A 22,257-nucleotide genomic window follows, 5' to 3' on the forward strand; every position below is an offset into this window, starting at 1 on the left:
ACAAAGTTGTTCAGTGTGACTAGTCATTTACCATTTTATATTGATACTTATTTAACCAAGCCTCTGAACCACACACAAATCACCCCAAGCCCTATGAGAATGAAGTAATCTCACTTTGGGCTTGTTGAACCACTACAGAATACAAATCTAGCAATTATGCTACAATTGAGGCATGTTTAACCAGTTACATAGCTAAGCAGTAAGTATCAAAGAAAATGCATAGAGAACTACCATAGCTGAGGCCAGATGAACTCTAGAAAGAATCTGCATTAATTTCTAAAAGTGTGCTGTTTCCAACAAACTTTAGTCAGTAAACTATTCACAGAATGACCTTGCATTCATTAAACTACCACCGATGCCGCAAGTTAATAAAAAAAAAGTAGTATATGGGAAGGAAAAAAAAACCTAGGTCAATGCCCTCATCCTGCTCATATAGTGGACTAACCTTTGAGGAGGCAACAACAGTACTCTCAACAGTTCTCAACAGTTATCAAATTATAAGAGAGGGGAAACAGATGGAGGGGAGCAGGATAATTCCAAAGCCTAGCAGCAAACAGAAAGAATGACTTGCCATCATGCAATCCAAATAAGTTAAGTTTGCAGAGAGAAAAAACAATGCACTAAAACACGAGAGAACAAGAATATTAGGCAAATTCAATTTTGACAAGGAAGTAATGTATTATATTCATCATGATAGTATTAAAATTTTATGTCACTTCATATATTACCTAGATCAACTAGTTTATATTTTCTTACACAGAGAAGACAATAATTGTCATGCTGATGTATCAAAGGCAACTGTTGTTTTGTCAGTACAACTGAGACAATTAACTGATATAGGATACAACAAACTGTTGGGTCTTTCTTCATTCACCTGGGTATTTTCTATGTGTAAAAAAAGTGAGCCTTGTGATGCAGTTATCCATATTCCTTACTTTTACTTAACAGTATCTATGACTTCTGTAAAGTAAGAGAATGACAAAGTTAATGAGTTTGTGTACTCATGGCACCTTTGACACCAGCTTCTTTTCTTAACTTCTCTTGTAATATTATATAATCCCACTTTGCTTAATTACTGTCTGAGAACAATATTCCATATGGGGAAAGCAAGGTATCTGTTGAATCCATGAAGGTATGTGTATCCCATTATGTAAAAATCTTTACCTGTCCAGCCAAATATACCTGCAGGGGCAATCATAAAACAAACTACAGCATCTTTAATATAATTTCATGAAGGGAGAGAAAAAATCTTAAAACATTACCTCTAAGAATATTCTGAACCCTTGTATTGGCAAAAGGAACACCAATAGTATATTGGTCTCACATACAACACTAGCCTGTTACACATTTCAGCTTCTCAACAGTGGGAAGGCATTTTTAAGGAAGGCTGAAACGGAAAGGGAAGAATGATAAGAACACCGAACAATAAAAAAAATGTTTTTATTTGGCAGGTCATACCAAAATATTAGGGATAAAAGAAAAAATATACTACATAATACATATCTTCTCTTCAATGGTGTACTAACATTAGAAAGTAAAGCAAAGACTAGCTCAAGAGATCTTCTTCATTTCTAATGTACTCTCCAATATCTGCTTGATGAAAACATATGATATCCATGGGATCTGCTCGCCGACAGTCAACAGAAGCTTTTGCTGTGACACCAAAACCCTGAAAAGTAATTCATTCCCATCTTATTTTCATGCAAATCTAAAAAAATTTAAAATTAAAATATACTAACACTAAATTAGCCAAAACAACACCAAATGACTACACCCAAAACCTTTTCAAGATTCCTTTTGACCTACTAAAATGGGAAAATTGCATGAAACATTCCAAGAAGACAAACAATGCCATACTTACCAAAGGAATATCTTTTGAAGAGTATACAATAACACCCGAGTGTTTTGGAATATTTTCTGACATACGTGCCAATCCTGCCTTATGCACATGGTTTCCATACATGAAATTCTGTTCTGCAGATTCTTTCAACCAAATTTTGTTCTGGAATATAAAACAGATTTGCATTCTACTTGTATCATAAACAGACACTCAACATAGAAACAACATTACCTTTGCCTAAGATTCCCTTCAATGTGTTTCTTAAAATGCATCAACAAACCTAATATCTCAACCACATCTTTTCAAACACTGTAATTTAGTTAGGCAATTTTTCCAAACCCCCAGATATTTTCATAAGAAGAAAGGGACTCTTTACATATGCTTGCAAAAACTAATTGTTTGTCATGCTCCTTTTCCCCAAAGGGTTTCAGATATAATTACTGTTTGCAAGTTAAATCACTACTTATATTTTACTTCACTGGCTTTTCATATTATTGCTTATTAATGATAAGCAAACTCAACAAAAGCGATCTGGAGTTTATGTTTTTAAAATCAGTACAATAAAAATAATAAAAATATACAAACAATTAAACATTCTATGAAAATCACCCTCCTCATAATTGATTTTTCAAGGAATTTTCTGCATAATTTCTAAAATATGATTTCAAGGACTTTTATTACTACTGTTATCAATGCAGACTCCTTACATCACAGAAAATACTTGGTCTCTCAACAATGTACGTATAGTTTCCAATTTCCACAGAACTACTGTATTATCTAGAGGTTATTTCTCCATATTCACAAAATTCCTATGAATACAACTTAGAGCCTTGTATGTATGAGAATCCCTCAAGTGCAGGATGGTACTGATTGGTAAAACTTGTTAATTTGGTAATTATCTTGTGGTAAGTGGGTGGGTGGGGTCACCTTCATTATCAAGAAGTATTTTTTCCTTTGCATCAGAGACTAAGAAGGTTGGTTGAGGTATGATTATGAAAAAAGGTGATGGTCTGTGTACTCACGAAAAATATTTGTTATATTAAAAAAATTCTAATATATTCATACAGGAATTCAAACTGCTGTTGGCTTATTCTTAGATAGGAATATAGTCTATAAACTGAATGGCAAACTAAATTTGTGGACCCAAACATATGGAGTACCTTCAAAATGGGCCTAAGTTGACACCATGGTAGCAGGGTTGTAGCTTGAAGAGCAGGAGCTGAGGGGTCAGACAGGATTACAGGGGGGTGTTTTCCCCCCAGACATTTTGCTTCCTAGCTTTCCTCAACTTCATGCAAAATGAACATTCCTCCAAAGGTAATTCATGCATGCAAGACCAATCCCCCCCCCCCCCCCACACACACACACACACACACACACAAAAGAGATGGGGATCCACCAACACAGGACATAAAGCAGTTAGACAAATGTCCTTGTCCTGTACACCTAAAATGACAAATTTTTTTTATTCAATTTGTATTTTTCATAGCCAACAACACTGATCATCTTTCATTAGCAAAATGCAAACATCATGCCATTCAAACAAAACTGACAGTGGCCAAAGAAAAGTACTTGATGATGGCAGGAGAATGGGGGGTTCCCAAAATGCTTAACTACCATTAACTTCCTTGATACTACATTTCAACAACCAACTCTAGCTTTACTGAGGGGTACAAATGGCAATGGATTTCAGTCTTGTAAGAACAATTTGAGTAAATTTCCATGCATTGTCAGACAGGAGTGTAGTGAATTAAACTTCTTATCTATCAAAATAAAGTACTTTCTACATTTAAAAATTAAACCAAGATAGAAAATTTTGCTTAACCAGACCTACCTGACAGTACATGTGCAAGTAATCAAGTGCTGTTATGAGCAAAAGGAACTTTCCTCCTTTGGTAATCTTCCCAAAGCATACTCCCAGTGCAACAATGCAGTCTCTTGGCATGGTTGCTGCCAGTTTCATCAGGTTTTCATTAACATAATAAACTTTTCCCTTGTTAAGGCGGAAGCAATAAATTCCATCTGACCTTTCCAGTAGAGCTTTAACATTACTTCCTATGCTGGAATGGAGAAAATGACATTAATCTCTCTAGAAAGAAAAAGTTAAAACTACTAGTCTAAAAAAATTGTGAAAGCTGATATTCTTTGAACTTAAGAGGCAGGAGTTATGAACAGAGAAAAGATTAATGAAAAGTACTAACTGGAAGTTATCTTACCTGTACTGCACCATATACCCCTTTTCTATATTGTTCAGTCAAAAACTTTTATAAATAATATCTCCAAGCAGAATTCTTCCTTTGGTAAATATGAAGGAGATGGCTGTGCAAAGATATTAGTGATGCATTATAATTTGTATGTGAACAGTATTGGAAGTAAGTACACAATGATATATGAATGGGATAATTTAGTTTAATGCAATAAAACTAAATATCGGTAATCGAAAACTTGTCTCTCTTACAAAACTCACTTTTGTATTGTGTTTGTGCTTGGTGTGATGCCTTTACCCAAGTGAGCCTCATAACTCCGTCACTCCACAAAAGAGAATACTAGATCACTATTGCATCATATATGTTTAGCCAGTCATAGTTCCATTTTTTTATGCTTCCAGTTTCTTCCAATGGCACAGATTTTCGACAAATTTTCAGGCAGTTCAAGTCTCAAGACTTGAAGTTTCTTGGTAGACATGGCTGAGGCCAGTTGTCACATGCAATTGCATGTGACAATCTAAAGACGCTGATGTTTCACCATCATGTGGAAATTGGTTCCTCAGGTAAGGTGAATTTTGAACTGTGTACAGTGGAACCAGAAAAACTGGTTGATTTGTGTTAAAGAGTTTAATTTCAAGTGTGAGAATGTGCTCTACATGTCGTGAAGTGTGTCGAGTAGACAAAAAAAAAATTAGCTTTCGGGTGTAACAAATACCACTATATGCATGGGCTCAGATGAAAGTACTATTGCTCATTGTGTCCACTTTTGTGGGCATGTGTTTTCCAAAAAGAAATTGGATATTGGAACAAATTTACAATTCGTAGTGCTTTGGACTCAGGCCAGGTTTTCCTATAAAGCAGCTAGCTATTTCTAATCTAAAAGTAAGCAAGCCAACAATCAATGACTAATCTTCCTGTTTGTCAATTCTTGGGTTCTTTGCCACACCAAGAAAATTGGCAGCAACAACAAAATTGTTGAAAAGGATGAATCCAAATCTGGCAAATGGAAATACAATGTTGGCCAGATCATAGAAGGGCAATGGGTATTTGGTGGCATTTGTCACGAGTCTAGGGAGTTTTTTGTAACTATGTAAAAATTAAAGCCAGTACATATTTTAAGCAACAGCTCCACATGGACTAATACCTTGGAAATTCATTTTTCCTATACTTTTGGTATTGCTACTGAAGAATTTGGTGTTGTTTATTGTTGGTCAATTATTATTAACCACATACTATCTACCAAAAGTGGTAGGGACCCTTTAGGAAAGCAGGGTTTGGCATGAAAGATATTAGGAGAAATGGACTGCCATGTTGCTGTTAGTATTGAATGTTTTGCACATTTGCAAGTCATTAGGGAGCAATATGTTTAAGAAGGAACTTTACTAGGTAACCTAACATATTCTAACCTAGCAGGCATTGTTACTTAGCTGCGGCACTCAGCCCCCAATGGCCCCACAATCCATAGTGAAGGAAAGTCCACTTGTTACCAAAAACTCTCCAACAACAATGCCCATGGGTGACAGCATCCCAGGATGGCCAGCATACAACATCCTAGGTTAATTACGGTCAACTGACCAACAATGAAAATTCTTAATAAGTAACCCAAAATACTATAGTAGGTAGGCTAGGTAGGAAAAATCAATTTCCAAAATGCCTAGCTACTAGAGTAAACAACCAGACGGCAATGTGTTCACTTGCAGAAAAACCACTTTTTTTCACTTGATATTTAATTGGTGAAACAACAATACAATTAAATCTTTAAGCATACCATTCAAAAGACTGGAGTTTCATTAAGTAAATTGGATAGTATATGAAACTGCCATGCCAAATAAAATAAGCATGTGAAGTCTTTGTAAAATATGTGTTCAAGGCAGTTTTTAAATTCAATATAGCATCTCTTCGGGGCGTGCAATTTGTCACTCACATGACGGCCACATCCTTCCCAGCACTCATTTGAACAATATTTGCATATTTATGTAACGTTTTGCTGATATTACTCAAAAATAGTAGTTGTAATCAACACAATAAAACATTTTGTTGCCTATACGTACTAGTGAAAGTGTGAGACGTCTTATTCCCGGGGGTCGTGGTTTGAACTGAAATGCCTTTTTACCTTGTAATCAGAGATTTTATCTCTACTGCCATCACCTGAAACTCCACAATACTTATTTGATTGTAATTATACACATTACGAAATTCACTCCAAACTTCACTCGAAATACGTAAGAGTTTGTCCACAGCGAAACCGTGGCTGCCAAAAGCATCAGTTACAACAAAAATGTTGTTATTTTTGCTAGCACTTTTCATTGATTTTATTTTTGCTAGCACTTTTCATTGATTTAAGTCAATATTACTATTTTGACTTTTTAAATTTTAATAATTATGGCTGAAACAAATGTAACATTTAATGATTATGTTCTAGAAATGGCAAATGGAAACTTCGTTGCTAATTTAGTGGAACTCGACACATACACCATTGCCTTACAAACTGTTTCCATGAATTCTAGCTTTCACAGTAATGCAATAATGATGAAATTACTCTAAAATTTATGTATATAATATTACAAATAGATATGCTAAATTCACTTATTTCCACAGTTTTGTGTAAGTCTTATCCCCAGTTTGGAGGGTAAACACATACCAATTGGCAACAGTAATAAATGTGAAATAAAATGCATTATGAAAGATCAAATTATAAATGGAATAGGATATAATTAGTATTGGGAATTCATAAATTCTCATTCTACGTACTATTCAACATCTTCACTTAAAATAAGATTCCCTGACTATTATGTCAAAACCAGTTTTGGGAGCAATACTAAGCTGCACAGCCTTATGACAGTAAACCATTTGTTGAGCATTTAAAACTTAATTACATTCAGTATAATGAATCTATTCTTAAGAAATATAAACTTGAGCAAAACAGGTTTACAGATATAATTTCCTTAAAAATCATTCACCTCATAAAATATCAAACAATATCACAGTGTTTGGCAAGTGTACCACACTTTATAATAATCAAGAATAACACTTGTAAAATTATGAACGCTTGTAAAATTATGAAAAATAATTGTGTAGTCTAACACTTAATTAGGTGTACCAAGTAAGTAGTTTTAAGGACATGAAAATCTAAGGAAATTGCGAAGTAAATATATATCAATATAATGTACAGTATATTCCTCTCTTAACTCAGCCTATCCTGTATACTATTTAAGAAATGCACACATATTTGATTTGATTAGTAGTAGGAGTTAAAATTACAATGATAAATCACATGCCGGGTCACTGAGCAGGTTAAAGTACTTTTTCGGAAAGATGGCCACCTTCCGGGAGATGGGAACGCTATGTCACCGTTTGGTCATTTACCCTAACCTCTGTTTAATCGGAAATTATGGCAATCCCTATTTGATAGATCTACCAAAACTCTTACTTCGGGAGGAGAGTAGAGGTCTCAAGGTGTCGCTTCGACAGACACCAGCTCTTGATTGATGTTCATCTCGGGTCACTGAGCAGGTAGAAGTACTTTTTCGAAAGGTGGCCACTGTCCAGGGGAGGTGGCCACTGTGTCACCATTTGGTTGTTTACATTAACCACGATCCACCATCATCACGCTGGACGGGTCTTATTCACTCGATATTTAATTGGTAAACAAGAATACAATTACAACTCAAAGCATACCATTCAAAAGATTAAAGTTTCATCAACATAATGTGATATATGAAAGCCCCAAAGCATACCATTCAAAAGATTAAAGTTTCATCAACATAATGTGATATATGAAAGCCCCATACGAACTAAAATAAGCATGTGACGCTCTTCGTAAAATATGTTTTCAAGGCAGTTTTAAAATCCAATATGGCGGCTATCGTGTGGATGGATGGGTCTGTTCACGGATGGACACCATGTTTCCCAGCACTCATTTGAACAATGTTAGCGTATATATGTAACGTTTATTGATCTTACTCAAGATTGCAGTTGTAATCAGCACAATAAAACAACATTTTGTGGCCTATATTAGTGAAAGGACGAAACTTGTTATTCCCGGGGTCATGGTTTGAACTGAATTCATTTTTACCTTGTAATTGGTGGTCTTTATCCTTACTGCCATCACAACTGAAACTCCACAGTGCTTATTTGATTGTTATTATACACATTTTGGTCTTAATTCACTCCACACTGCACTTGAACCAAGTTGCTGTTCCTGGTTCCTAAGCGCTTACTCCACGAACACAGTTACGAACAGCAGACGACGACACTGCAAAGTTTTATTCCCTTAATTGTTTGCTTTCCTCATTATTTAGTTCAACTTTACTTTGTTATTTAAAAATGTTTATTTAATTCATGTCTATTATCGCTTTTTTGCAACCAAATTACCCCGAAAAATTACAGATATTTCTAAAGTAGATACAATCCAATGTTCCTAACCTTGTCGTACATCTGGCTGCCGAAAACCATAGAGGAACAGACTACGGATAAGTGGATTATAATTTTTTTTTCTTTAGTAGCACTTTTCATTGGTTTAAGTCTATATTAGTATTTTGATTTTTTTAATAACTATATGCCAGAAATAAATGTAACCTTTAATGTTTGCATGCTAAGAATGGCAAAATCATCGTTGCCACATTAGTGGAGCTTCACACATACGCCGATGCATTATTATAAACTGTTTCCATGAATTCTAGTTGTCATAGTAATGCAATAATGATAGAATTGCTTTAATATTTATGTATATATACTTCCAATACATAGCCTAATTTCACCAATTTCCACGTTCTGTGTATAGTCTTATACCAAGTTTGGAGGGTGAACACATACCAAATGGCAACAGAGAGAAAGAAAGAGAAAGAAAGGAAGAAGGAAAGGGGTGCCAGTGGAGGGGGTGGGGGGGGGGGGGGGGGGGGAGAGGGTAGGTGGAGCTTTTTACGTGTGTTCATATCCATTTCTGGATAATGAAGTTTTTGTCTCTTGGTACAAGGACAAGTGTCCTTATTCTTTACAATTAGTGATTCACGATACCCTTATAAATTACGGCACTGGGTGTAATGCACTATAGCAAAATCTCGTTCTGATACGAGTGTTCGTTACAGATATATTGCTGCTTAGTTGTCAATCAAGTTTTTTGTAATCAAGTATTTTTTACAAGCTAGCTAATGAATAAATTTGTATTTTTCTCAATCAAAACATATGCCCCTCAATGCTAACTTTCCTCTTTTAACGACTTTCTGGTCATTGCAAATTCAGCCCCATAATTTCTTATGGTGCGAAAACAGACAGAGGCCCAGGGACCGAAAGCGATTGCGTCACACTACGGCAATAATCCGGCAGTAAAACATCTTCATATATCCAAAAAGTAATAATAAAGATATATATGCGCATTACGATTATACCAATTACATGAAAAGCTGATAACAATCTACATGAATAACTGGTAAACTGTTCTGCAAGAAAGTTGAGTAAAGCAATTATTTACAACAGGTACGAAAGTCAAGATGTCGTGACGTCATAATACAGGACTTAAAAGAACGTTCTAATTCTGAAAAATAATGACTTAAATTTAAGTCAGAATCGAGTTACCTTTTCAATAACGAATATTTTCAAATTAATCATCATAAATATGTAAAATATTGATGTTTTACTATTTATTTAAAAAATGATCGAAGTGCACTCTTCGTCGTCGTCTTCTACAAAACAGTTGTTTACTCAGTGAGGAAAAGTTTTCCGATTGTTGTGATGAAAGTGCCCCAGCGTCTGTGGGTACAAGTGGTGTGCGGATTTATCACAGGAAATGGTTAGTTTATTGACACAAACGACTCCGTAAACATCGAGATGGCGTCAATCTTCTAAATACTTCGAGTTGTAAGTAAAAATGTTGAACACGTTTTGGCGAGATTTGCACTACGTTTGAGACCGTTTTCACTACCCTCTGTTTAAATCTTAAAATTTGGCCTTAATTTCTAACTTTGGAGAAAATACTTAGTACTTCGAAAGGAGGGTAGAGGTCTTTAGCTCCGTTTCTCACCAACAACAAGTCGCGACTGATGCCCATCTCCGATGTCAGGACGCGTTATAATGTACTTTTTTTAGGATTGTCCAAGCTGATCGTACATGGTCCACTCTGGACCCTTCGGTTTTTTACCCTACCTACTACCTAGGGTAAAACACCACGGCAGGCCAACCCTCATCACGGTGGACGGGTCTTATTCACTCGATTTTTAATTGGTGAAACAAGAATACTATTGCAACTCTAAGCATACCATTTAAAAGACTGAAGTTTCGTCAACATAATGTAGATAGTGAAAGCCCCCATACAAAACTAAATAAGCATGTGAGCTCTTCGTAAAATATGTTTTCAAGGGCAGTTTTGAAATCCAATATGGCGGCTACGTTTTGCATGGAAGGTTCTTATCAGTGACGGCCACCATCTTTCCCCAGCCTTCCCAGCACTCATTTGAACAATGTTAGCGTATATATGTAACGTTTATTGATCTTACTCAAGATTGCAGTTGTAATCAGCACAATAAAACAACATTTTGTTGCCTATATTAGTGAAAGTATGAAACTTGTTATTCCCGGGGTTATGGTTTGAACTGAATTCATTCTTACCTTGTAATCGGCGGGTTTTTTATCCTTACTGCCATCGCAACTGAAACTCCACAGTGCTTATTTGATTGTTATTATACACATTTGGTCTCAGTTCACTCCACATTACACTTTAAACCCGTTGTTGTTGTGAGCGCGCCACAAACACAGTTACGAACAGCAGACGACGAAACTGCAAAGTTTTATTCCCTAAATTGTTTACTTTATTCGTTATTTAGTTTAAATTTACTTTGTTATTTAAAAATTTTAATTTAAATTACCATGGTATATTATCCCTTTTTTTTGCAACCAAATTACCCCGAAAAATTACAGATATTTCTAAAGTAGATACAATCAAATTTTTCTAACGTTTTCGTACATCTGGCTGCCGAAAACCATAGAGGAACGATTACGGATAAGTGCATAGAGGAACGACTACGGAGAAGTGAATTATATACATATTTTTTTTTTTTTTTTTTTGCTAGCACTTTTCATAGATTTCAGTCTATATTAGTATTTTGAATTTCTTTAATAACCGTATGCCAGAAATAAATGTAACCTTTAATGTTTGCATGCTAAGAATGGCAAAATCATCGTTGCCACATATGCTGTTTCATTATTATAAACAGTTTCCATGAATTCTAGTTGTCATAGTAATGCAATAATGATAAAATTGCTTTAATATTTATGTATATATACTTCCAATACATAGCCTAATTTCACCAATTTCAACGTGTGTGTAGTCTTATACCCAGTTTGGAGGGTCAACACATACCGAATGGCAACAGAGAGAGAGAGAGAGAGAGAGAGAGAGAGAGAGAGAGAGAGAGAGAGAAAGGAAGGCGAAGGAACGAAGGAAAGGTGGAGGGGGTGGGGGAGAGGGTAGGTGGAGCTTTATACGCGTGTTCGTATCCATTTCTGCATAATGGAGTTTTTGTCTCTTGGTACAAGGACAAGTGTCGTTATTCTTTACGATTAGTGATTCACGATACCCTTATAAATTACGGCACTGGGTGTAATGCACTATAGCAAAATCTCGTTCTGATACAAGTGTTCATTACAGAAATAGGTATTGCCCAAAAACGTGCTTGCACTGTCTCTGAAACCCATAGTAGGTATGCTGCTTAGTTGTCAATCAAGTTTTTTTTTAATTAAGTATTTTTTACAAGCTAGCTATTGAATAAATTTGTATTTTTCTCAATCAAAACATATGCCCCTCAATGCTAACTTTCCTCTTTTAACGACTTTCTGGTCATTGCAAATTCGGCCCCCCCCCCCATAATTTTCTTATGGTGAGAAAACAGAGGCGCATCGACCGAAAACGATTGCGTCACACTACGGCGATAATCCGGCAATAAAACGTCTTCATATATCCAAAAAGTAAATAATGAAGATATATATGCGCATTACGATTATACCAATTACATGAAGAGCTGATAATCTGCATGAATAACTGGTAAACTGTTCTGCAAGAAAGTTGAGTAAAGCAATTATTTACAATAGGTACGAAAGTCAAGATGTCGTGACGTCATAATACAGGACTTAAAAGAACGTTCTAATTCCAAAAAATAATTACTTAAATTTGAGTCAGAATCGAGTTACTTTATCAATAACGAATATTTTCAAATTAATCATCATAAATATGTAAAATATTGATGTTTTACTATTTATTTAAAAATTATCGAAGTGCACTCTTCGTCGTCGTCTTCTACAAAACAGTTGTTTACTCGGTGAGGAAAAGTTTTCCGTTTGTTGTGATAAAAGTACCCCAGCGTCTGAGGGCACAAGTGGTTTGCGGATTTATCACAGGAAATGGTTAGTTTATTGACACAAGCGACTCCATAAACATCAAGATGGCGTCAATCTTCTAAATACCTCGAGTTGTAAGTAAAAATGTTGAACGCGTTTTGGTGAGATTTGCACTACGTTTGAGACCGTTTTCAGTACCCTCTGTTTAAATCTTAAAATTTGGCCTTGATTTCTAACTTTGGAGAAAATACTTACTTCGAAAGGAGAGTAGAGGTCTTTAGCTCCGTTTCTCACCAACAACAAGTCACGACTGATGCCCATCTCCGATGTCAGGACGCATTATAATGTACTTTTTTTGGGATTGTCCAAGCTGATCGTACATGGTCCACTCTGGACCCTTCGGTTTTTTAACCTACCTACTACCTAGGGTAAAACACCACGGCAGGCCAACCCTCATCACGGTGGATGGGTCTTATTCACTCGATTTTTAATTGGTGAAACAAGAATACAATTGCAACTCTAAGCATACCATTTAAAAGACTGAAGTTTCGTCAACATAATGTGATATATGAAAGCCCCATACGAACTAAAATAAGCATGTGAGCTCTTCGTAAAATATGTTTTCAAGGGCAGTTTTGAAATCCAATATGGCGGCTACGTTTTGCATGGAAGGTTCTTATCAGTGACGGCCACCATCTTTCCCCAGCCTTCCCAGCACTCATTTGAACAATGTTAGCGTATATACTATGTAACGTTTATTGATCTTACTCAAGATTGCAGTTGTAATCAGCACAATAAAACAACATTTTGTTGCCTATATTAGTGAAAGTATGAAACTTGTTATTCCCGGGGTTATGGTTTGAACTGAATTCATTCTTACCTTGTAATCGGCGTTTTTATCCTTACTGCCATCGCAACTGAAACTCCACAGTGCTTATTTGATTGTTATTATACACATTTTGGTCTCAGTTCACTCCGGTGTCAGGACGCGTTATAATGTACTTTTTCGGAGGGTGGCAAGCGTCGATTGTAGGTGGCCTGCCGTGGTGTTTTACCCTATACTCATACAGGATGTGGGGCTCTTACTTAGTTCTACCATAAAGCCTACACTGCGTTCTATTGCAAAGAGATTTGACACCTACGTTACCGGTGTTGGCATGAAACGCAGAACACAAACAATGGCACGTGGTCTACTAGAAGTTGTTTAACCAGAGGTAAGCTAGATAAAGCAATAAAATAGGTAGGTACTAGCTACTTACTAATGTTTCAACTTCTGGAACACCAAATTGGTCTCTTCTGTCTTTAACGGTCTCATTTTTGTTTCGGTAAATTGCTATAGGTTGTGATTGTTAAAGTAGTTCGCTAAGTACTCAATATTATGGCCAACGGGTAGCCAACTCCAGCAGCAACCTCGATGGCAGAAGATAGTAGTAGTAGTAGTAGGCGGGATATTCCATTGTAACGGATCTCTTGCTTGTTTTATTCTTCCTTTGTTTGTGTTTGTTTGAGTTTCTTCTCTGAAATACCACATTTCTTTTAGAAATTCTTTCCTGTTTTCCACTTTCTCCCTCAGTAGATCTACAAATAAGAGTATATTAGCCACTACTAATTCCTCTTCATTTTCCTGATATGGTTGCTGCACAAAACTATATCTATCGTATGCTGGACAGTAAAGTAAGGAATGTTCTAATTTTTTTTTTCCCTCACAGCACAAACATTTTGTATCTTCTCCTTTTATCCTATTTCTATCATCTAATCCTAGTGCACCTAGTCTGTCCCTACTGATCAGCATTGTTTTTCAGTGTTGTCATACCAGATTTCTTCTCTTATGTTTTCTGTATATTTTCTGTAGAACCTTAATGTTGACTTTTCATTCATTTCTTTCTGCCATGTCTTTCGGTACCAGTTGTTTATTATTTCTCTTGACTGTTTATCTTTAACTGCTTCAATTTGACTTAAGTTTATGTTTAGTTCTTTCATATATTCTTTTACTTGCATTATCCAGGTTTTTTTTTTTTCATACTGATCCATGGTTATCGCATATAGGAACCTATTTCCACCACCCTCAAGTGTATGTTTAGGTAGAATAGTTTATTCTTCATATCTCTTGAGTGGCATGAAGCGGCCCCTATTTCAGATGTTAACGTACAACTTGCTGTGTAACTTGGCGCTTTCAAAATTGTTCTATAATATACTTGATTGTCTATCTTCTGAAATTCATTTATGGTTTTCGTGTTAAGTTTCATGACTTCCATGGCAAACATGAAGGATGGCTCGCTAATCCTTTCCAATACGATTTTCGTATTTTTACCCTGCTACAACTTTGGGTGACTGCATTAGCCTTATTTGCCATCTGCTTTGCATTAATTTTTGTCCTTTTTCTTATCTGTTCTCTGAAGCTTTTGTCTTTCATGTTGTTGATTGTCACTCCTAGGTATTTAATCTGCTTTACAATTTTTATTCCTTCTATGTGCTCCATATTTTCCATAGCATCTATACTATACCAGTCGTTGTATATTAATATATATTACTCTTGTCCTTGTTTATGTTTAGGCCACATTCACTCGCTATTTCCATAAGGGTTTTTATTGCTTTTGTTATTTCTTCAAAGGTTTGTCCTTCTGGGTCCTCCTCGTCTCTGCCCGTCCCAAGAGCCAACGGCGACCCTTCCCCAGCAGAGAAGGTGTACGGGGAGACCCTGACAGTGCTAGGCAAATTCTTCCCCGCCGACGGCATTTCAAATTATTGTTTGCAGTAATAGTTATGGGTAAATATTAACATTTGTGTACAAATAGCCCCCTTCCCCCTACCTGCTAAAACAAAGTCATTGCAAGTTAACTTTCAAACAATAAGGAACAACTTTATTTTATTAGATCCTTGTAGGGAATTATGTAAGCTTTGTAACGAGCCATCAGACAAGAAAATCCGTGCAATATTAAGCGAATAGTGGCGAAAAAACGTCATATACTGCAGCCTGCTGCATTGTTTGAATTACCGCGCCAAGATGGCGGGCCTGATGACGTGCGCCAGCCTATTCAGCTAGCGGCCGATGCGGCATCTAGGCTTTTATATCTGTGGTTACAGTAGTCAGGTCCAGAGGGCTAAATACGAAAATTGAATGTAGAAAAACTTTAACTTGATAGTATTCACAGCAATAATGAAAAAGTAAAATATCAGCAATAAATATAATAATAATGACAGAATCTGCAGATGGCACCTTGCCAGTACAGAGATTAAGTCCTTTAGGGGACAAAGGCCTCATTTTCCCATCTTTCCCACAATTTAGATCTTCTTGCTTCACTCCTTAGGATGCTTTGTATGAGCGAGTTGCTGCTGTTTCTCACTCGGGTTATCAGACTGGACACTGTTCGCCTTACAATAATTTTTTAATTGTCCAGATGGTTTTCTATGAACATCTGTGTGGCGGAGTGGTAGCGAGGAATGTTTGTGATGCGTCTCAAAATATCTTTGTGCACAACAGTGATACGTTTCATGGTCTCTCAGATATAGTTCGTCCAGAAGGAACACCCACAGATACTGTAGCAGTACGAGCGGAAAGGCAGCAGTTTCACGTCTCGGTGACAGAAGGCAAACCTCCTTGCAATCATGTTGCCAGTTGCACATAGTTTACGACGCCTCTGTTCAATGTCTGCCGTATCTTTTAGGTAATCGGTGATAATGTGACCTAAATACGGAAATTCGTGCACAAATTCCAGCCGATGGTTTCTGAGGAAAATTTGTGGTTCTGCAATATGCTTAAGTGATCTCGGGAGCAGCGACATGCACTGGGTCTTGGATTCGTTGTATAGGATATCAAATTCCTCTTCATTTTGCCGGCAAGTGTCGATGAGTCGTTGGAGACCTTGCACTGATGGGGAAATCAGAACCATATCGCCGGCATAACAGAGGTTGTTTATAGTTGTTTCCTTGACAGTGCATCTGATTGGAAGTGATTTCAGTTTGACGTTCAAGGCTTCTGTGTACGTATTAAACAGGTATGGAGAGAGAATGTCCCCTTGCCGAAGCCCGTTTAGGGAGCCGAAGGTGTACGATAATGCGTTACCCCATTTGACACAGCATTGCTGTGTGGAGAACCAGCAATATAAATTGCCAATTAAATATAGGGGTGTGCCTCTTTTATGCAGCTTCAGGAAGAGCTTCAGGTAGTTTACTCTGTCAAATGCTTTTCTCACACCCACAAAACAAAGGAAAACAGGAGAGGCTGATGATAGGTAGTAGTTCAGCAATTCTTTCATTATGTAGACGCAGGTGTCGGTTGAGTGGTTTGCTTTAAACCGAACTGGTTGTCAAAAGTGTGAGTAGAAAGGGGTGAAGTCTCACTAGAAGAACAGACTCAAGTATCTTCAACGCAATCGTTGTGATTGCAATCGGACGGTAGTTGCCAGGGTCAGCTGCATCCTTTAGCAGGGCCGGATTTAGGAATGTGGAGGCCCCTGGGCAATCTATGTGTGGAGGCCCACCCTTCTTGAGGCGGGTGGCGAGCGAAGCAAGCCTCACCGGGGGGCGCTGTAAGCTCCACCGGGAAATCATCATTGCCGGTCCTGCCAGTAATGAAATTTGGTCATCTTAATCACGTGTGCAAAATGACCTCTCCTGACTCTGCACACTCGAGTATAAAAAGATTATGAAAAGCAATTTCAAATAAATAGCATATGTTTTATTACCATAAATCTAAATATGTTAGTTTGCCTTCACTCATCAGGACTCTTCACACCTGACTGTACAAACTGACCATTTTTCGAAGGTGATCAGGAAGCATGACCCATACTCAGTGCCGCCAATCTTAAAATCAAAACCAAAGTTTCTTCGTAAAATAGGAAAACTTTACGAGACTTGGCCCTTGCAAATTTGGTGATCAATATGTCAAAGTCAATGTCTCTGAGGATGTCATATTCAATGGTCATCAAAGCCGGGTGACTTGAGTCGATCATGATGCATTGTAGTACGAAGTCTGTTTTTGATATACTTCATTTTGCTGAATGAACGTTCTCCAGAGCAATTTGTGACCATAAGCACCAAGTACATCCGTAGCATTATCTCAACATTAGGAAAAGTATCTGCAACTTTCTTGTCTAGCAGCAATTTGTAAAGGAAATGTTCCTTCCCAAAGCTATCAGTCTTAACATAATCATCCAGAAACTGGGTGAAAAGAGCTGCAAACTGTACAAGTTCAACACCAAGTGATTGATCTAGATCATCTTTATATCCACAAACTAATTTTACTGCAGCTGCTTCTATTTCAGCACAGCTCAGTGATTCCAGTCCAGATAAGAAACTGAAAAGGGAACAGGTGTTCTCGTAGGCCTTCAAACGTTGATTAAGGGAACTCAAAAACTGATCAATTACTGGAAGAAAATTATCAACACGAAACTTTTCAGAGTGAGAAAGAGTTACTTCCTCAGATCGTCCATAATCCAACGGATTCAGGCGCACATTGCGGTGACGAATGCGTGGTGTAGAATATTTATCGGTCCCTTCTCCTCATAAAATGGTTTTACTGTAGTTTTCCGTGATAAGAAAAGATAAATCATAAATATCCACAATTTTGTTTTATTCCTGACTAAAAAAACTTTTATTCCTTATATATTTACTGAAATTAAAAATTATTTAAGCCTGGGTCCTTTTTTTGAGGCCCCCTAAAATGTGGAGGCCCCTGGGCAGGTGCCCTCTTTGCCCCCCCTAAATCCGGCCCTGTCCTTTAGCTTGTTTTTGATTAATGGCATCAAGTGAACTAAGAGTAGGGAGTCTGGAAGAAACTGGTGAATTATGCATGCATTGAATAGGGCAGCTAGCAAAATGTAAATTATCGGATGGCAGAATTTGAAAGCCTCAGCGGGAAGACCATCACAGCTGGCCGATTTATTATTAGGTAGGCTGTTTATGGCATAGCTGATGTTACCTGGCGTAATACGATCTGCAAAATGAAATTGAATGTTGTGTTAAGAAGTGCAGAAGTCTATATGAATAGTTATGTAGGAAAATTAGCTAGGGAAATCTACTAGTAGAGTTATGGTAGATGAAGGCGAAGGAAAGGTAGAAACAGATTGCAGTCGTAGCTGTTTGAAAAGTGAGACTAAATAACCCAGCGCCTTGGCCAAAACAAAAAGGTGATGATTAAAGTGGAAAATCTGAAGTTTGACACCTCCAGTGGGTGGTTACGATTACGACAACCACTAAGATTTGTACAGGGGTGGCACTGGAAGCTGGAAGAACCACTCATGTAAAAGAAGGGTGTATCCCAGTAGAAAATAGGGAGGAGCCCGAATTGAAAGAATAGGTCCAGACTTCATTTGAAATCACAGATAAATTTAGTTAGGAACGAACCTCTGGACGCAAACCATGTGTCGGTTGAAACTCTGTACCCTGTGAAAAATTGTGTATGTGATAAGACAGTGAATTGTGTGTGATAATAATAATTAAGATAAACAAAGTGGTGTTTAACTTGCCAAGAATCCAATGATAAATATCCATGCCAAAACCTCCTGAGAGACTGGATAAATGAAAAGAATTGAATTAATCTAATTTCAGTATCTGCAAGACGTCCAGACCATAAGTAATCTCAATATATAATAAAAGTTCCTACGAGAGAAAAACTCAACAACAAAACAATATAGATGAAGATTACCCCATATAACAAACTACAAGAGAAACAAATTCAAACCAAGGCTACCAAAGAAAAGACTGACCAATAACAAAGAGAAAAGAAAAGAGAATAAACAAACCTAACAGTTGTCAGTAAGGAGGTTATCTACATCCCTTCGGGAATCCTGATCATTTATGCAATTCAGGATATTGTTGAAGTGATCGCCCCACATAATTGTGATAGCCTCGTCTCCGACTGCTTCCCCTAATCTCTGTGATAGCTTTTCAGTTTTGGGATTTAGGGACTCGGTATCTTTCCAAAGACGAGGATAACCACCAGATTCTAAGTTTCTTGACATTCCATCGGCTCTTATTTGTTTTTCATTTAATCTGCAATGTTTAAGAGCATGTATGCATGTATTTTCGTCTGTAAAGAAACACATTCACAGCGCAGGGCCTGTCCTTTTTTGACTATGTTTGTCCGCACGCCACCCAATAATCTCATTACTTTATAAATAGATGGATAGATGTAAATCCAAAGCATATTTCCATTCAAATAATTATGTTCTGAAATTGACACCAAATTATGATCTACCATGAACAAAGGTTGGGTTCCAGCAAACGCCTGAGGCAGCAGCAGCCACACCTGAATGGAACAAAGGTTGATTAATCAGAACTGAATATGATTTGGACCATTGCTATTTTTATTACTCTGTTACTATAATATTATTCTATTTGTTTAATAACAACTCATTTCACCTATAATGTGAACTATCATTCATATATCACTAACGCATTGTCTACAGTAGTGATTAGAAAATATGAGCATTGACATCCATTAGCTTAACTAATCAAGTCCATTATTACAAGACAAAAAGGCTCAATTGCAGTGTTACCAGACAATTTTCGTGAAGCATAAGGGTTAAGGAATATGGATAACTACTTACTGGAGAGCATTTTTGAAGTCTCCATGAATTTGCATAACTACTTACTTGAGAGCAGCATTGAAGTATCCAGAAATATGTATAACTATTTACTGGAGAACAGCATTGAAGTATCCAGAAATATAGATAAATACTTACTGGAGAGCAGCATTGAAGTCTCCAAGAATATGGATAACTACTTACTTGAAAGAAGCATTGAGGTCTCCAAGGAGATGAGTAACTATTTACTGGAGATCAACATTGAAGTCTCCGGGAATATAGATAACAGATTACTGAAGTTAAGCATTGAAGTCTCATGAGATATATAATTGCTTAATAGAGAGCAATACTGAAGTCTCCAGAAATATGGAAAAGTACTTACTGGAGAGAAGCACTGAAGTCTCCAGGGAGATGGATAACTACTTACTGGAGAGCAGCATTGAAGTCTCCAGGGAGATAGATCACTACTTACTGGAGAGCAGCATTGAAGTCTCCAGATATATGGATCACTACTTACTGAAGAGTAGCATTGAAGTCTGCAGGGAGAGGGATCACTACTTACTGGAGAGCAACATTGAAGTCTCCAGGGAGATGGATCACTACTTAATGGAGAGCAACATTGAAGTCTCCAGGGAGATGGAGCACTACTTACTGGAGGCAGCATTGAAGTCTCCATGAGATATCTAATTGCTTAATGAGGAGATTACTGAAGTTAAGCATTGAAGTCTCATGAGATATATAATTGCTTAATAGAGAGCAATACTGAAGTCTCCAGAAATATGGAAAAGTACTTACTGGAGAGAAGCACTGAAGTCTCCAGGGAGATGGATAACTACTTATTGGAGAGCAGCATTGAAGTCTCCAGAGATATGGATCACTACTTACTGAAGAGTAGCATTGAAGTCTGCAGGGAGAGGGATCACTACTTAATGGAGAGCAACATTGAAGGCTCCAGGGAGATGGAGCACTACTTACTGGAGGCAGCATTGAAGTCTCCATGGAAATGGATCACTACTTACTGGAGAGCAGCATTGAAGTCTCCAAGGAGATGGATCACTACTTACTGGAGAGGAGAATTGAAGTCTCCAGGGAGATGGACCACTACTTACTGGAGAGGAGTATTGAAGTCTCCAGGGAGATGGATCACTACTTACTGGAGAGGAGCATTGAAGTCTCCAGGGAGATGGATCACTACTTACTGGAGAGGAGCATTGAAGTCTCCAGGGAGATGGATCACTACTTACTGGAGAGGAGCATTGAAGTCTCCAGGGATATGGTGGCGGATTTGAAGTTGGGGGCACCTGGTAATGTGCCGCCCCCTCCCACCCCCCCCCCCACCTCCCCCCCCCCACCCCCCCCCCCCCCCCCACCACAATAGATAGATCAATGTGTAAATCTCAAAGATATAATTAAATTTTGATGATGTGTACCCAATGTACACAAGTAAATTATTGATAGAAACACTGAAAACAAACTATAATTTGTTTATTTTTATGCTTGTATTTAATGCTTATATTTGCCAAAGAAACTCTACCTGCTAATTCTTTGTAAGCTACAGGTGTTGGAAATAATGTAACATTCTTCAGAATTATAATCTCTCTCTCTCTCTCTCTCTCTCTCTCTCTCTCTCTCTCTCTCTCACGCACACACGTTAATAGAAACAACTAATTGTTAAACAGCCAACACAGAGTCAGACAAAACAGATCCTGCCTATCAAACCTAATGGAGTTTTTTCATAACATGCTTGGTATTTACGACAGTAGTAGAGCAATGGATAGACCCTACTTAGATTTCCAAAAGGCCTTTGGCAAAGTTCCACACAAGAAACTAATGACACAATTTAGGGCTTTAGGGATTATAGGAGAACTAGCAGACTGGATTGAATATTGGCTAACTAATAGAAAACAGAGTCGTAATAAATGGAGAAGAATCAGAATTGTCAGATTGTAGGCTTCACTGGCAAATAGCCAAATTGGCAGATGACACCAAATTAAGTGTAAATGCAGCAGACCCAGATACAGCGGAAAGTTTAAGAAATTATCTAAGGAAAATAGGAGAGTGGTTAAAAATATGGCAGATACTTTTTAGCCCGGATAAATGTAGTGTTACAAATAGGAACAAATAACACTCATGCCAACTACATGCTGCTTGGGAATGACATAAATAGTGTAGAACTAGAAGAGGACCTTAGAGGCATTACTACCAAGGACTTAAAATCCACAAAACAATGCATAAAAGCTGAAAAGGAGGCACAGAAACTAATGGGATACATAAAGAGGCAGTTCAGATACAGAAAAAAGGAAATGGTGCTGCAGTTCTACACATCAATAGTTAGACCACGTCTTGAATATGCAGT

At 37.3% G+C, this 22,257-nt stretch overlaps 1 protein-coding gene and 1 pseudogene across 1 annotated transcript; both read right to left on the reverse strand.

Annotated features, from left to right (window-relative positions):
• Window positions 1–1,421: 1,421 nt before the first annotated feature.
• On the reverse strand, window positions 1,422–13,817 carry LOC135205475 (60S ribosome subunit biogenesis protein NIP7 homolog). The gene is made up of 4 exons (XM_064236171.1): window positions 13,635–13,817; window positions 3,675–3,900; window positions 1,862–2,002; window positions 1,422–1,669 (listed from the first exon to the last, which is right to left on the reverse strand). The coding sequence occupies exons 1-4, from the start codon at window positions 13,688–13,690 to the stop codon at window positions 1,547–1,549; spliced, it is 546 nt and encodes a 181-aa protein (XP_064092241.1). The 5' UTR covers window positions 13,691–13,817; the 3' UTR covers window positions 1,422–1,546.
• Window positions 13,818–17,220: 3,403 nt separating this feature from the next.
• LOC135205856 (uncharacterized) lies at window positions 17,221–19,775 on the reverse strand (annotated as a pseudogene).
• Between the last annotated feature and the right edge of the window lie 2,482 nt (window positions 19,776–22,257).

Source organism: Macrobrachium nipponense, chromosome 24, assembly GCF_015104395.2.
Source record: "Macrobrachium nipponense isolate FS-2020 chromosome 24, ASM1510439v2, whole genome shotgun sequence".
Classification (NCBI taxonomy): domain Eukaryota; kingdom Metazoa; phylum Arthropoda; class Malacostraca; order Decapoda; family Palaemonidae; genus Macrobrachium; species Macrobrachium nipponense.